The 16,216-nt window shown below is 38.1% G+C and overlaps 1 protein-coding gene across 3 annotated transcripts in view; it reads left to right on the top strand.

Annotated features, from left to right (window-relative positions):
• Positions 1-16,216, top strand: part of slc4a10a (solute carrier family 4 member 10a) — a 182,086-nt gene that overhangs the window by 141,394 nt on the left and 24,476 nt on the right. For all 3 annotated transcript variants that reach the window (XM_052025762.1, XM_052025752.1, XM_052025742.1), the window contains 5 exons: positions 1,328-1,573; positions 7,583-7,688; positions 11,330-11,491; positions 14,425-14,538; positions 15,501-15,662. In XM_052025762.1, the coding sequence (XP_051881722.1) occupies positions 1,328-1,573; positions 7,583-7,688; positions 11,330-11,491; positions 14,425-14,538; positions 15,501-15,662 (790 nt within the window). The remainder of the gene's footprint in view (positions 1-1,327; positions 1,574-7,582; positions 7,689-11,329; positions 11,492-14,424; positions 14,539-15,500; positions 15,663-16,216) is intronic.

The following is a 16,216-nucleotide window of genomic DNA, read 5'->3' as shown; positions in this document are numbered from 1 at the left end:
CACAGATTAAACAGTTCTCCTGTGGGGGAAAAGAAACTTATTGGTTGTGAACAAACAGGTGTAATGTGTGAAACCTTCTCTTCATTGAACATTGCAGCAAAATGCACTGTGTAGTAGCAAAATAAAGGCTTGGGGGAATATATTCATGTAAAGGGATCCAGCGGCAATGATGTTGTCAATTTTTATATTTATTAATCCTTGTAGTTTAGAGCTCCACTAAACAGGAAAGCCTTTGACCAATCCATGGTCTATGACAATTTGTAACCATATAAGTTAAGGGGAAGGAGAATAGGCCAATATCTCTGTCATTTTCAATAAACAAGAGAGCCAATGCGTGTTCCATGGAACTGCTGTCCCTACCCTGGTGTGTTGCTGCCATCATCCTGTTAGAGGATGGATGGCTAGACTCCTGTGATCACCTGCAAGTTGCTCTGAACATTGGTGTACAAGCCTTGGTGGTAGCATTCTGAGCTTCCATGATGCCAAATTAATTTCCGTGTGTGGAAGTCATTGATGTTCTTCTGGGCCAGTATCCAATTCTGTGGAAAATGACTCATGCCATTGACCACCACAGCTATCTGCTCCCCTAGTGTTTACAATGTGTGTTAGGAGGAACCTTTGATCCTTTGTAGAAATGATACAACCTTCCTGATTTTCACCTGCATTAATAAAATCTTCAGTGTAGCATCAGAAGCATGTGGGGCCTGCTCTCTATTCTGTTTTATAAAATCTACTCAATGTTTGTTGAGCAATGATTGCTGAGAAAATATTGCAAATACTTAAATCAACTGAAAAATAACTGGACAACTGCTTTACCAGTTCTAAAGCATTATTTGATAAAATTAAAAGTTGTTTTGAGGAAGATAAATAATTTCATAAGCACTTCTGCATTACATGAGAAGAGCATGATTTAAGTAGCAATATTTTGATCATTTATAACAACATAGTTTACAAAATGTTAAAACATACTGCACAGTACATTGGAAATTCAAAAGACTGGCTATCACTTTTTTGAACTGCTTGATTAACTGAGTTTGTCAGATTCTGAATAGAGGTATCAGTAAGACTTCTAGATTAATGGTTATGCCTGCACTCTATTATCTATGTAATAGACACAGTTTACTATATTTCAGAATTGTTAAAATTTTGTCCCTTCAGTACCTCAGGAACATATTGAAAAAATCCACATTACATCTTTGAATGTTTTATAATTAAGAATGTCAAGAACATCAGAAAGTATCAAGACTTGTTAAATTACATGTAGGTTTTGCAGTGTATCCTTTTGTTGTATCATACATCTATCTATCATTTAATCCTTTTACAACAGAGAATATGGCTTATCCTATCTTTCTTTGAGAACGTGTATTGGACTTTGGACAGCTACTCTCTGCGTGGTTCTTGTTGCTACAGATGCAAGTTCATTGGTCTGCTACATCACCCGGTTCACAGAGGAAGCATTTGCTTCCCTTATTTGCATTATATTCATCTATGAGGCACTAGAGAAGCTGTATCACCTTGGTGAGACATATCCTATCAACATGCACAATCGTCTGGAACAGCTGACGCATTATTCGTACGTATTTTAATTATTGTTCCAAAACTTAGAGTATCATGCCAGATATATGATGTACAAATGTATTCGGCAATATGAGGATTATGTATTTAATTCCCATCTGTTTTATATGAATTCTTTTGCCAATAGAAAGTAAGTTTATTGAAGACTTGCAAAATTATGATTGTTTTGATTTATTAATAGATTGGTAATACTATGTAACATTTACAAATAATAATGTAATTGAATGTAGTTTTATCCCAGTGAAAACATGTTGTCAATTAATGGGCAAAGTCAGCTTTCAGCGATAACAACAACATGTGTATAATTTTGTTGACCACGCATGCTCCAGATCTCATCATGCCTTGGTGTAACCATCGACCAAAGACCACAATTCCACAGGTGAGGTCAGAGTGACGGCCCTTAACAGCAAGAAAGCAATTGACTAAGTATGGCATCAAAGCACCCTCGTAAAGTTGAAGCCAATAGATATGAGAGGGAAGATATTATAGTGGCTGGATTTGTACATCACACAAAGGAAAATGGTTGTGGTTGTTGGAGATTGCTCATTCCAGCCCAGGACATCACTGCAGGATTCCTCAAGATGGTGTCCAACCATCTTCAGGTGCTTCATTGATGACCTGTCCATCAGAAGTGAAGATGTTCACTGATGGTTGCACAATTCTCAGTTTCATTAAATTTCTCAGCAAATGAAGCATGCCGTATCTGCATGCAGCAAGATCTAGGCAACATTCAGGCAGGGGTTGAAAGTTTATGCCAGGCAATGACCATCTCCAAAAATAGAGAATTTAACTACATCCCCTTCTCTTTCAATGGCATCACCATTGCTGAAGTCCCCCACCATCAACATTCTGGGGGTGACCATTGAACAGAAAGTCAGCTATGAAAGCAGATTGAGGGCTGAGTTTCAGCTACAGGCACCCCAGAGCCTTTTCACCATTTACAAAGCATGTGTTAGAAATGTGATGGAAAATTCTTCTGGATGAGTTCAGCTTCAACAATCTCAAGAAGCTTATTACCATTTAAAACAAAGCAGCCTTCTTAATAGGCACTCCATCCACCACCCTAAACATTCATTCCCTCCATCATGGGCATGCAGTAGCTGTAGTGTCTACAAAAGCAGTGCACCTGTGACCATAAGTTCCAAGGAGGACTAGGGTAGTAGGCACAAAGGATCACTGTCACCTACAGATTCTCTTCCAAGGTGCACGCCATCGTCACTTGGAGATATATTGTCAGTCCTTCATTGATGATGAGCTTAAGTAATAGAAGTCCCTGCCCAACTGCACTGATGGAGTACCATTAGCCCATCACCAACTTCTCAAGGGCAATTAGGAATATCAATAAATGATTAAAGTATCCTGGAAATGAATATTGAAAATTGCATTCATTCACCATAAGGCACTTATTCACCTTATGGTGAATAAATGTAATTCTCAATATTCATTTCCACAACTTTTGCTTCCTAATATCATTTTGTTAGTAATTGGTGATATCCAAAGCCTAGTTGAATAATTAAAAGTTCTCCCTCTAACCACCTGATATAGTTTAATTGGATTCTATAAAAGATAAGAAACGGTGATTAAAGGAAGTGGAACTATGATCACATTTCACTCCCTTCCAGCTAAATTAGTCAGACTGTGAGAATAAAGTTGGGCATTTGCAGTAGAATATAGAGAGGTTGGTGGAGAGATCAGAAAGCTGGCAAATAAAATTCTATCCATATCAGTGAAAGTACCATATCTTGAGGAAAAAAAAGGAGTGAACAACATTAAGTCTTTGTGTCCTGTGTAGACATTTAACAATACCTTGCGAAAGCTAGATAAAGTGAGCATTGGCACATGCCTGAGAGTGGATCATTTGCCTCCTTTATCAGCAGCACAGACCTGAGTCAAAGTAACATTAAAATAACAAGACATAAAGATAAGTTGCATGGAGGAATTGTACTCATTGGTGAAAGTGTTATTCTCAAGCATCACATGCAAGTGAATTAAAATTGGAGTGATCTGTTTCACCTCTGGATAGTTTATTGTGTGAAATGAGTGAATCTCTCCTCATTATCTTAGTAACATGTTAATAATTATGTAGAATTTACACCTTGACTCTTCTGTGGTGTTAATTACATGTTTTAGACTAGTTGTTAGGAAGTAGAAAATGTTTTATCCAAATAAGTTTAGTTTATTTCATCTTGCATCTTTTCTCATATATTTGTAAAGCATGTTTGCTCTCTCTTAGTCTTTAATCTTGCTATGTTAACATTCATAAGTATTTGTTTTAATCAAATTGAAAATAGTTAAAAAGGGTCATTGTAGGATAAAAAGTAAATGTCAAAAATTACTCTTCCTTTTAATATTTTTCTAATAAACTATCTATCCCTGACAGTTTTTCCAAATTTTGGAAATCATTTGACAGACCAGGAGCATGTTTTTCATTGCTATATCCTGATGACATGAAATCCTTGCAAAATAAGATTTTTCATTGCCACGAAAATCCAATACACTGCCTCTCCCTTATCTGTTTTATTTTCTTCCCACGTCTCTAAGATTTTACGCCGTCAGGAAAATGAGTAATACTCATTTCCATGTCTTGCATATTTCTATTTATCACATCCCATTTCCCTCTCCATCATTTATGGTTCTTCTGATCCTACCTTGTTAGATTTCTTTATGGTTAGTCAGATTATGATGCGTATGATAAGCTTACCTTTTCCAATATCTACTCCAATTGATTTGTTTCCAATTTCTCCTTCCTAATCACTCTTTTCTTTGTTATCCCCTTGAAATGTCCCAAGGTCAAAAACAGACAGCCAATTATGTCCATTTTATAATGAAAGAGTCTGGTGTTGAATATCTTGCCCTATCCTCTGACTCCAGAAAAAAAAATATTGACTCTGACAGTATTTTTTTTGCCACATCTTTGGCCCCTTAAATTCATCTTGTTTTTCTGGTTCTGCACCTTCATACCCTGCCATTGGTAAATTCTTTCTGCTGGGGGACAGTTCTGCAAAGAAAATGAAACCAGAAGAAAAACACAGTTAGGATGTTGGTAGAAAAGAATGACTTGAACCGCACGTACTGCCCGCAGGCCACACTTGAAGTATAAGTTATTGCCTCACAAAATCAGAAACACTGTTGACTGTGAAACCCAACCCATTCCATATTCTCACCACTTTCTGCGTGGAAAAAGCTGCCCTTTGGGTCCCATTTAAATATGTCCCCTCTCACCCTCAATCTATGCCCCCTATATTGGACTCCCCTACCCTGGAGAAAGGACTGTTATCATCCACCTTATCTATGCCTCTCATAATCTTAAACGTTTCTGTAAGGTTCACCTCATTCTTCTACACTCCAGGGAATAAAGACCTTGCCTGGCCAAACTCTCCCTGTACTCAGGCCCTCTAGTCCTGGCAACATTCTTGTAAATCTTTTCTGCACTCTTGCCAGTTTAACCACATCTTTCATATAACAGGGTGACCAGAACTGTCCACAGTACTCCAAGTGTGGCCTCACCAATGACTTGTACAACTGCAACATAATGTCCTATTTCCTGTACTCACTGCCCTGACTGATGAAAGCCAGTGTGCTAAGTGTCTTTTTCACCATCCTGTCTACCTGTGGCGCTGCTTTCAACAAACTATGTACTTGTACTCCTAGGTCCCTCTGTTCCATTGCACTTCCTACTGCCCTCAAATTCATAGTACAAGTCCTACGTTGGTTTGACTTTCCAAAATGCATCTCCTCACACTTATCTGTATTGAAGCCCATTTGCCACTCCTCAGTCCACTTCGCTAACTGATCAAGATCCCCCTGTAATCTCTGATAACCTTCTTCACTATCAACAATACCTCCCAATTTTGAGTCATCCGCAAACTTGCTGATCAAGCCTCGTGCATTCGCATCCAAATCATTTATATAAATAACAAATAACAAGGTCCTAACACTGACCCCTGTGGCACACCACTAGTCACCAGCCTCTATTACAAGAAACAATCTTCAATCACCACCTTCTGCTGCCTGCCTCCAAGCTAATTTTGAATTCACCTAACTAGCTCTCCCTGGATTCCATTGGACCTAATCTTACAGACCAGCCTACCATGTGGGACCTCATCGAAGGCATTGCAAAAGTCCAAAGAGACAACATCCACTGACCGACCCTCACCTACCTATTTGGTTACCTTTTCAAAAAAAACTCTAAAAGATTCATCAAGCATGACTTTCCATCGATAAAGCCACGCTGACTCCTCCTAATCAGACTCTGTCTAGCCAGATGCTGGTAGATCCTGTCCCTCAGAATTCCCTGCAGTAACTTCCCCACTACTGATGTCAGGCTGACTGGCCTGTAGTTCCCTGGCTTATCCTTGCTGCCCTTCCTAAACAACAGAACAACATTAGGCACCTTCCAGTCTTCGGGAACTTCACCAGTGTCTAACAATGAAGCAGATATCACCGCAAGGGCCTTCATAATTTCTCCTCTAGCCTCCCACAAAGCCCAAGGATGCACTCGGTCAGGTCCTGGGGATTTATCCACCTTAATGCACTACAAGGCTGCAAATACCTCCCTACTTTGGATTTTCAGATTGAAGTATCTAGGATAAAATGAGGGAAATGTGCATCTGAGGTTATTTCAAGAATTAATGGCATCATTCATCCGTGGGCATAAGTGGTTGAGATAGGCATCTGCACAATGTTGGCACAACTTTTCCAAATTGTGTGTTCTCCATTTTTTGATTTATATAATGGATAATAAAAAGTGTTGTCAAGTAACTCGCTTTCTGCTTATTGACGCTGATCTGGAAACTAGCTAATGTGAAATTGCTACTTACACATCATGGCACCTACTCCTGTCCAAACCTCCTTACCCATATAAGTACCATCTACTTCACCTCTGGAGGTAACCTATCTTTGGCATGTCAATTAATATATTTAGGATCAAGGTTTTGTGTGGCATATTATGGTCAAAGATCATTATTATAACACACTTCATGGCACAATGCATTTACCTATTAACAAAAGGAACAGCCAGGCAATTTTTTTGCTTTTCTTTCTCATCCATTATTTATCACATTGACTCATTTTGTCCATGGGATTTCATCCACATGCCTGACAATTTATTGTGAATTGAATTTGCAGCTCGCTTTTCTGACTTGGATTTTGCTGCAACTGGTTGATCTCTTTTCTCCATTTAGCTGAATTTCTGGATTTGTGAACCATTGCCATTGGATGTGCATTGAATCAGTATCATTTGGCTAATGAGTGGGCACAAGGGTTTCCAGATTAGTTTTTACAGGACATAGTCTTTCACGCATACCATTAGAATGTAGGTAGATTCTACGCAAAGAGTGGGTTTTTTAGAAAATTGAAGGGCAGTGAATGCATAACGAGTTCACCTCAAAGTAAAAAGGTGGAGGTCATTTCAGAAATTCATTCAAATGTAGCACTAATTTTTCATCTTGCGTTTATTGCATATACAGGTAATGTAGGAATATATTGTTTGTAAGTAAAAGATTCATCTCACTGAATGTAAAAGAAAAAGTCATGGAAATGCTGGGAATACCCAGTCCGTCAGGCAGCATCCACGGAGAGATAACCTTACAACTTGTTAAACTTTCATCAGGGCTACCTGTTATTTACAAATTCCTCTCTTGGCAAAATCTGCCATGATTCAAGTCAAGTAATTAAATGATTAAAGGATTGCTTGTGTCAACAAAATAAAAATGGCAAAGTGCTGAATCGGGTAAAAAAAATGTGAATCAAGACACCTTTGAACACTCAAATTAGTACTTGCTTTTAAATGATCCTATTACTGAAATATTGTTTTAGGTTATTTTCACATTAACCTCTGATTAAACTTTGGAATGAATTAATAGTACCAAATTATTAGAGAAGGAGTCTTACATTTTAAGGTTGCATTACTTATGGACATTTCTAGTAGAAATAAAGAAGGTTTTATAACATTATTGTGCATTGTATACTTTATTTGCTAACAAAATACACCTTTTATTTTAAACAGCTGCATTTGTTTGGAACCACAAAACCCCAGCAATAAAACAATAGAGTACTGGAATAACCATAATATCACAGCAACAGAAATTCCATGGGGAAATCTGACTCTGTCGGTAAGTTTGAATTGAAACTACCTATGTTGAATATGATGCTTGCTGTATGAGAGCATTCTTTCAAGAAAGAATGTGACATTTTGGATAGTTGTTTTCTGGAAAATGGAATTATTAAAAAATACAGAAACAATGTACATTTGTTCCCAAATTGTCCCAAGATTTTGATGTTTTGTAAATGAATGATTCTGGAGATGCTGTTCTTTGTAATAACTTTTTACTTAAAAGAATTCCATCCCTCTGCCTCTTTACCTCCCTTGTCTCATGAAACCTACCTCTTTGACTAAGCTTTTGTTCATCTCTCTTAATATATTCTTCAACATTTCTTTTGAGCCACTTTGAAACACTTTGACCTGAACCCGCAGCAATTCGCCTACTGCCACAACAGGTCTACAGTGGACGCAATCTCACGGGGTCTCTACTCTGCTTTGGAGCACCTAGACAACAGCAAAACAGGCTGCTGTTTATTGATTATTGCTCAGCATTCAATACCATCATCCCTTCAGTATTACTCACCTAGCTTCAAAACCTGGGCCTCCGTACCTCCCTCTGCAACTAGATCCTCGACTGCCTTATCAGGAGACAACAGTCAGTGCAGATGGGTAATAACATCTCCTTGCTGACAATCAACACAAGCACACCTCAAGGATGCGTGCTTAGCAACTGCTCTACTCTCTCTACACTCATGACTGTGTGGCTAAGCACAGCTCAAGTGCCATCTATAAATTCGCAGATGACACCACTATTGTTGGTAAAATCTCAGATGGTGACGAGGAGGTGTACAGTAGTGAGATAGTTCGGCTGGTTGAGTGGTATTGGAATGATAACCCCGCACTCAACGTCAGCAAGACCAAAAGATTGATCATGGATTTCAGGAAGGGGAAGTCGGGAGAACATGCACCAGTCTTCATTTGAGGAGTCAGTGGTGAAAAGAGTGAGCAGCTCCAAGTTCCTGGGCATTGATATTTCAGAGGATCTATCCTGGGCCCAACACATTGATGCAGTCACAAAGAAGGCATGGCAGTGGTTCTATTTCATTAGGAGTTTCAGGAGATTTGGTATGTCACCAAAGTCTCTTGCAAATTTCTATAAATGTATGGTGGAGAGCATTCTGACTGGTTACATCACCACCTGGTATGGAGGCTCCAATGCACAGGATTGCAAGAGGCTGCAGAGGGTTATGGACAGCCAGCTCCATCAGGGGCACAACCCTCCCCGCCATTGTGGACACCTTCAAGAGGCAGTACCTCAAGAAGGTGGCACCCATCACTAAGACCCTCACCACCTGGGACATGCTCTCTTCTTGTTACTACCATCAGGGAGAAGGTACAGGAGCCTGAAGACACACACTCAATGTTTTAGAACAACTTCTTCCCCACCACCATCTGATTTCTGAACGGTCCATGAACACTACCTCGTTATTCCTTTTTTGCACTATTTATCTATTTTGTAATTTATAGTAATTTTTAAGTCTCTGCACTGTGCTGCTGCCACAGAACTACAAATTTCACGGCATATGTCAGTGATAATAAACCTGATTCTGATTGTGATTCACCTGTCTTTTGTTACAATGATATTGCAAAATAAGTGAAATAAGTAAAAATCATTATTATTGATAATAATAAAAAGTCATTATGATTGAAAATGCAATACCTTTGCATTCCCACCTGCTTTGCTGAGGTAACTCCTCACCTATCTACCAACATTGCTGTTATGTTGGCAAATGCTTTCATTGCAAAAAAAAATTCTGAGGGATCACCAAGCATAAGAAATCTACTCATTTTTTTAAATGACAGATGAGACAGAAATAGTGAGAAGAAAGGTGGGAATACGAACTAGAATGCATTGTGCCTATTTTTGTTTAATGTTGTAAAAGAGGCACACTGCTATTCCATGCAGCAATGGATTCCCCTGTGGATCTTTGCTCCTCTACTAAATTTATCAGATCCAATTTTTAGATTGCCCAGAAATGGTGTCAGTCCTTCCATATGTTAAATTGGAACCTAACATCTGTTAAGAATCAATATGGATTTATGAAAGAGAAATCATGATTGACTAGTCTGTTGGAATTTTTTGAGGATGCATCTAGTAGAGTAGATGAAGAAGAATCGGTGACTATGGTGTATTTGGATTTTCAGAATATTTTCAATAAGTTCCCACTTATTGGTTGGTGGTCAAATTTAGTGCAAATGGAATTGTGAGTTATATGCTATATTGATTGAGATTAGGTTAACAGAAATAAGCAGGTCTTTTCAGATTTGCAGGCTGTGACTAGTAGAGAACTGCAGGGATCAGTGCTTAGGCCTCAACCTTTCACAATCTACATCAGTGATATGACAGGGGAAGAAATGTTTTCTGTTGACATGAAACTTGATGGGATTATGAGTGGTGAAATGAATGCAAAAAAGCTTCAAGAAGATACAGACAGACTGAGCGAGTGGGGAAAATGCAATACATGATGGAAACGTGAGATTATCCACTTCTGGTGGAAGAACCAGAATTGCTGACTATTTTTTAAAATGGTGAGTGATTGGGAAATACTGATATTCCAAGGGACTATTCCAAAGGACGCAGATCACTGAAAGCTCATGTGTGTGCAGCAGGCAGTTAGAAGCACAAATAGTATGTTGGCCTATATTGCTAGAAGATTTGATGACAAGAATAAAGATATCTTACTACAGTTACGTCAGGCCTTGGTGAGTTACACCTGAAGCTTTGTGTTTTATTTTTGTCTCATTACTGGAAAAAGGATATACTTGCAGAGCAGTGAAGGTTCACCAGATTGGACTCTTTTATATGAGGAGAGATTGAGTAGGATAGGCATCTTTTTTTTTAGAAGGATGAGAGGTGACCTAATTGAGAGTACAACATTCTTACAAGGCTCAGCAGGGTAGATGTGGAGAGAGTGTTTTTCCCTGACTGAGGCATCTGCAACTAGGGGTTGCAATCTGAAAATAAGGGGTAAGCTATTTAGGACTGAAATAAAGAGATTACTTACTTGAATTGGGTGAGTCATTGGAATTTTCTATCCTGGAGGTTCAGTCATTAATTTCATTCAAAACTGATATTGTTAGATTTTAGATATTAATGGAATCAATGAATATGGGAGTAAGACATAAAAATTGTGTTGTGGTAGTAGATCAGTTATGATCTTTTTGGATGGCAGAACTAGTTTGAGGGATGAATACCTTACCCCTGCTTCTATTTCTTATGTAATTGAAGGATTTCTTCACCTCAGAAGGTGCTTTCATGGAGTAGCTTGGATGGCCATTAAAACCTTGGGACTCTGGGAATGGTATCAGGAGGGCAAGGGATGGGACTTATAAACAAGATAAGCTTGAAAGGCACGAGGGAAAAAAGGTGCAAAATTTGTGAAAGGTGCAAGATATAATGCTGGATATAAAGTTACACTGGTGCTGTATAAGGTGGTTATCCAAAATGAATGAAAAGTTGCAATGTTTTCTTTAAGAAGATGTAATTCAGTGAGAATCATTGTACTTTGTTCATCCTCTCATTTAATGATTTAACTAATTAATTGTGGTATTGTACACAAATTAACATGACTACCTCAACAGTTATGTTTGCAAATCTCTGTTGCACTTTAATCTGTGAGATTCTGACTCCATCATAACTATTTATTTTAGGAGTGTATACAATTTCATGGAACGTTTTTTGGAACAGCTTGTGGTCACCATGGTCCGTATGTTCCCGATGTCCTGTTCTGGTCAATAATACTGTTCTTTTCCACATGTACATTATCACACTTTCTGAAGCAATTTAAGACCAGCCGGTATTTTCCTACCAAGGTATACAGTTTTAATTTTACAACTTGTTTATGATATAACGTGTGAAATTGTCTTTGAGAAAATGCTAGTTAAGAGTCTTGTTTAGAGAGGTTTAAGACCTATAAGCTATTTATCATCACCATAATACCATGTGAGAAAAAGCACGAGGACTTACTGATTCCATTTTGGCTACAAATATCTAATAAGGTTGGCAAACATTTAGTAGTACAGAAAGCATTGCCATCCAGTGCACATCAGAAGAACTGCAGTCATTTGAAAATAAATTAAATCCAGAAATGGAACAATTAAATGATTATAATAACATTTCTGTAGTCATGAATGGTGCAAACTAACTTATAAATTTTGTGTTGCTTTTTGCACTGGGACCTCAGGAATCTTGACGAGCGAGATGCACACTTGTGTTGTCGAGCAGCACAAAATTGTGTCATTCCTAATGGGTGACGTACTGTTTCTTTCCAACACAGTATGCTCCATATTTGACTGAGATATTAATTGGAAACATCTAAAAATCATATTTGAATGCTTTATAACAAAACTGTTGCAATTCAGTTTTGTAACTTGAAATTGATACAAATAACATTTGCAATACTTTATTTTCCTGTTTAAACCAAAGATCCTTCATCTGCTTAGTTATGCAGAATTTATAATTCTTGATCAAACAATGGGGTATGACAATTCGGCGTTACACCTGCTTGTTTCACTTAACGTAAAGGTTTAAAGTCATGGAGATAAATTTTAGCTCTTGGGTGGCTGTTTGGTAGACTATGGAGGGTGATATTCAGAAACCAGATCAAATGAAACAACTACAGTGGCATGCAAAAGTTTGGGCACCCCTGGTCAAAATTTCTGTTACTGTGAAGAGCTAAGTGGGTAAAAGATGACCTGATTTCCAAAAGGCATAAAGTTAAAGATGACACATTTCCTTAATATTTTAAGCAAGGTTACTTTTTTATTTCCATCTTTTACAGTTTCAAAATAACAAAAAAGGAAAAGGGCCCAAAGCAAAAGTTTGGGCACCCTGCATGGTCAGTACTTAGTAACACCCCCTTTGGCAAGTATCACAGCTCGTAAACGCTTTCTGTAGCCAGCTAAGAGTCTTTCAATTCTTGTTTGGGGGATTTCCGCCCATTCTTCCTTGCAAAAGGCTTCTAGTTCTGTGAGATTCTTGGGCTGTCTTGCTTGCACTGCTCTTTTGAGGTATAGCCACAGATTTTTGATGATGTTTAAGTCAGGGGACTGTGAGGGCCATGGCAAAACCTTCAGTTTGTGCCTCTTGAGGTAGTCCATTGTGGATTTTGAGGTGTGTTTAGGATCGTTATCCTGTTGTAGAAGCCATCCTCTTTTCACCTTCAGCTTTTTTACAGACAGTGTGATGTTTGTTTCCAGAATTTGCTGGTATTTAATTGAATTCATTCTTTCCTCTACCAGTGAAATGTTCCCCGTGCCACTGGCTGCAACACAAGCCCAAAGCATGATCGATCCAGCCCCATGCTTAACAGCGTCAGAAGTTTGCAAAGGAACATCTAAACAAGCCTGATGCATTTTGGAAACAAGTCCTGTGGACTGATGAAGTTAAAATAAAACTTTTTGGCCACAATGAGCAAGATATGTTTGGAGAAAAAAGGGTGCAGAATTTCATGAAAAGAACACCTCTCCAACTGTTAAGCACGGGGCTGGATCGATCATGCTTTGGGCTTGTGTTGCAGCCAGTGGCACAGGGAACATTTCACTGGTAGAAGTAAGAATGAATTCAATTAAATACCAGCAGATTCTGGAAACAAACATCACACCGTCTGTAAAAAAAACTGAAGATGAAAAGAGGATGGCTTCTACAACAGGATAACGATCCTAAACACACCTCCAAATCCACAATGGACTACCTCAAGAGGCATAAACTGAAGGTTTTGCCATGGCCCTCACGGTCCCCTGACCTAAAAATCATCGAAAATCTGTGGATAGATCTCAAAACAGGAGTGCACACAAGACGGCCCAAGAATCTCACAGAACTAGAAGCCTTTTGCAAGGAAGAATGGGCGAAAATCCCCCAAACAAGAATTGAAAGACTCTTAGCTGGCTACAGAAAGCGTTTACAAGCTGTGATACTTGCCAAAGGGGGTGTTACTAAGTACTGACCATGCAGGGTGCCCAAACTTTTGCTTCGGGCCCTTTTCCTTTTTTGTTATTTTGAAACTGTAAAAGATGGAAATAAAAAAGTAACCTTGCTTAAAATATTAAGGAAATGTGTCATCTTTAACTTCATGCTGTTGGGAAATCAGGTCATTTTTACTCGCTTAGCTATTCACAGTAACAGAAATTTTGACCAGGGGTGCCCAAGCTTTTGCATTGCCAATGAAACAACTATGTCTCCTTGTCGATGAGCTACCTGCTGGCTCTGAGCAGGTGATATATGGTTAGGCAGTGGGATGAAGGGGTTGGTGGGAAGGGTGGGTGATACAGGAACCAGTCATGGACATGGAGAAGTGCGAGCCAGCAATCTCTCACGTCATTTTCTGTGGAGCCTGCAGAGATATTGCTGCTCTTCCACATCCTAAAATAATGTTGAACTTGCCTTTGTGGGCTGTTTCCTTGTCATTTCATTTCCAGTTCAAAGAAACTGGAAGACTTTCAGAGAGAGGTGACTGATACCTTTGGTAGAGAAACAGAACACATTTTTGCTTTTTCCCCAGCCCTGCTCTTCTGTTCCCTATCCTTTTCCACTGACTGTCAGTGTAATGCTCTTCTTCTCAGTCAGTACTGACTTCATGCAAAGTGCTCAAAACTTGATTCTTTTTTTCAGTTTTAACATTAGTTTGGGCATGAACAACTTCACTGACAGAATTAAGCAGATATTTTGACTAATGTTTCCATTTATAACTGCTGAATGATTGAATCTTTATAAAGTATGAGTAATCAATTTTATTTACTTCTGACAGGTACGATCAACAGTCAGTGATTTTGCTGTCTTTCTCAGCATTTTAACAATGGTCTTAATTGACTATGGCCTTGGGATCCCATCGCCAAAGCTCCAGGTTCCAAGTGTTTTTAAGGTAGCAGATATAATTCAAGTTATTGTACCATGACATTTTACTTTGTGTACATTTAAAAAAACGCACAAAAAATGTATATTGTACAGAAGGAGGACATTAGACCCATTACATCATTGCTAGTTCAAAGACGGATCATTCCAAACATAATCCCATTCTGCTACTTTCTTTCTATAGCTCCATATTTTCATTCACGCTTAAAAGAAATGATGGTCTCTGTTTCAGCTAATCCCTCAGAAACGTGTACCAGGGTACATTTGATGTTATTGACTCCCACCAGAGAAAATGAAAGCAAATCTGCTGTCAGTGATAGAATTGGTTTGGTCACCCATTATGCAAAGTACTTGACTTTTATTATAACTGAAATCAAAAGATTGGAAAATTAGACAAGGTATAAAAAGACAATTGATCTCTTGTATCACTTCCATCTAGGTATCTCTGGCCTGTAATCACTTGTTATTTTCATCACTAAAATCCTTCATTTAAAAATATTATATTGTTTTCTCATTTGAGGAAATAAATTTCTATCATTATCATATATTACTCGTAAGGCACAAATGAAGCATAAACAGCAACAAACCATTTGGGGCAAATGGCCAGTCTCTGTATGTTTCTATGTATGAAATTTTATGTATTTACAAGTTCATTTTTTTTTACAATAAATTTACTTAGTATTTTTAGAACATATTGAGATCTAATGCAATATTTTATTGCAATCAATGACTCCTGATAAATTTTGTGATGGCTTGAGGATATTTCTCGGATAGACTAAATTTTTCTACTCATTGCCCTCCACACATTATCAAATGAAAGACAATAGAATTATTCTCACACTGAAGTAATGATGTAAAAATTTAGTCAAAACATTTAGTGTAAAGAATGGGAGAGAAAATTTTAGAATTTAACAGTGATGTTAGGAATTTGTTTCTTTGTAAATATTTTGATCATTTTTTTTTTCATTATAGCCAACTAGAGATGACCGTGGATGGTTGATTAATCCTTTGGGTCCCAATCCATGGTGGACTGTAATAGCAGCTTTTATTCCAGCATTGCTTTGCACTATACTAGTCTTCATGGACCAGCAGATTACTGCAGTAATTATTAATAGGAAGGAACATAAATTGAAGGTCAGTGCACTCATATGATCTTTGAACAAGTAGCAATTGTTAATAATAATTATTTTCAAATACTTTTATCTACTTGAGCTTGTGTTTCTCTCTTGTGTGGCAGGTGCTTGACTGCATGGGTTAGATTTTAAACTTTGACAGTGATTTTTCAGTCATAGATATTTGCAGATTGATATGAAGAATCTGTTTCAGTGCAGTCACCATATTGGAATTTCACTTGCTATTTATTAAGTTTAAGAAATATTCAACCTTACTGTACATTTGGATAGAACCATGAGGACATTGTCTAGGATTGCCTTCTTTGAACAAGCACCATTTTTACTAAACACTTTAATGACTTTTAAAGGTAGCTAAATTGGAGCTAAGAACAGTCTAACATACTATCATTGTTAAAAACAGAGTCAAGAAACACTGCAGCCAGTGTATGTAATTTTTCTCAGGTGGGCAGGTTAAGGGATTCAGATTTTACCTTGGAATCCTTCATTCTAATCTACAATTACACAATGGGTGAGAACTTGTTGTCAGTAGGGAACTGTCCAGGCTTGCCTCTGACC

The sequence above is a fragment of the Pristis pectinata genome, chromosome 1 (assembly GCF_009764475.1).
Source record: "Pristis pectinata isolate sPriPec2 chromosome 1, sPriPec2.1.pri, whole genome shotgun sequence".
Classification (NCBI taxonomy): domain Eukaryota; kingdom Metazoa; phylum Chordata; class Chondrichthyes; order Rhinopristiformes; family Pristidae; genus Pristis; species Pristis pectinata.
This window is presented reverse-complemented; position numbering and strand designations above follow the sequence as displayed.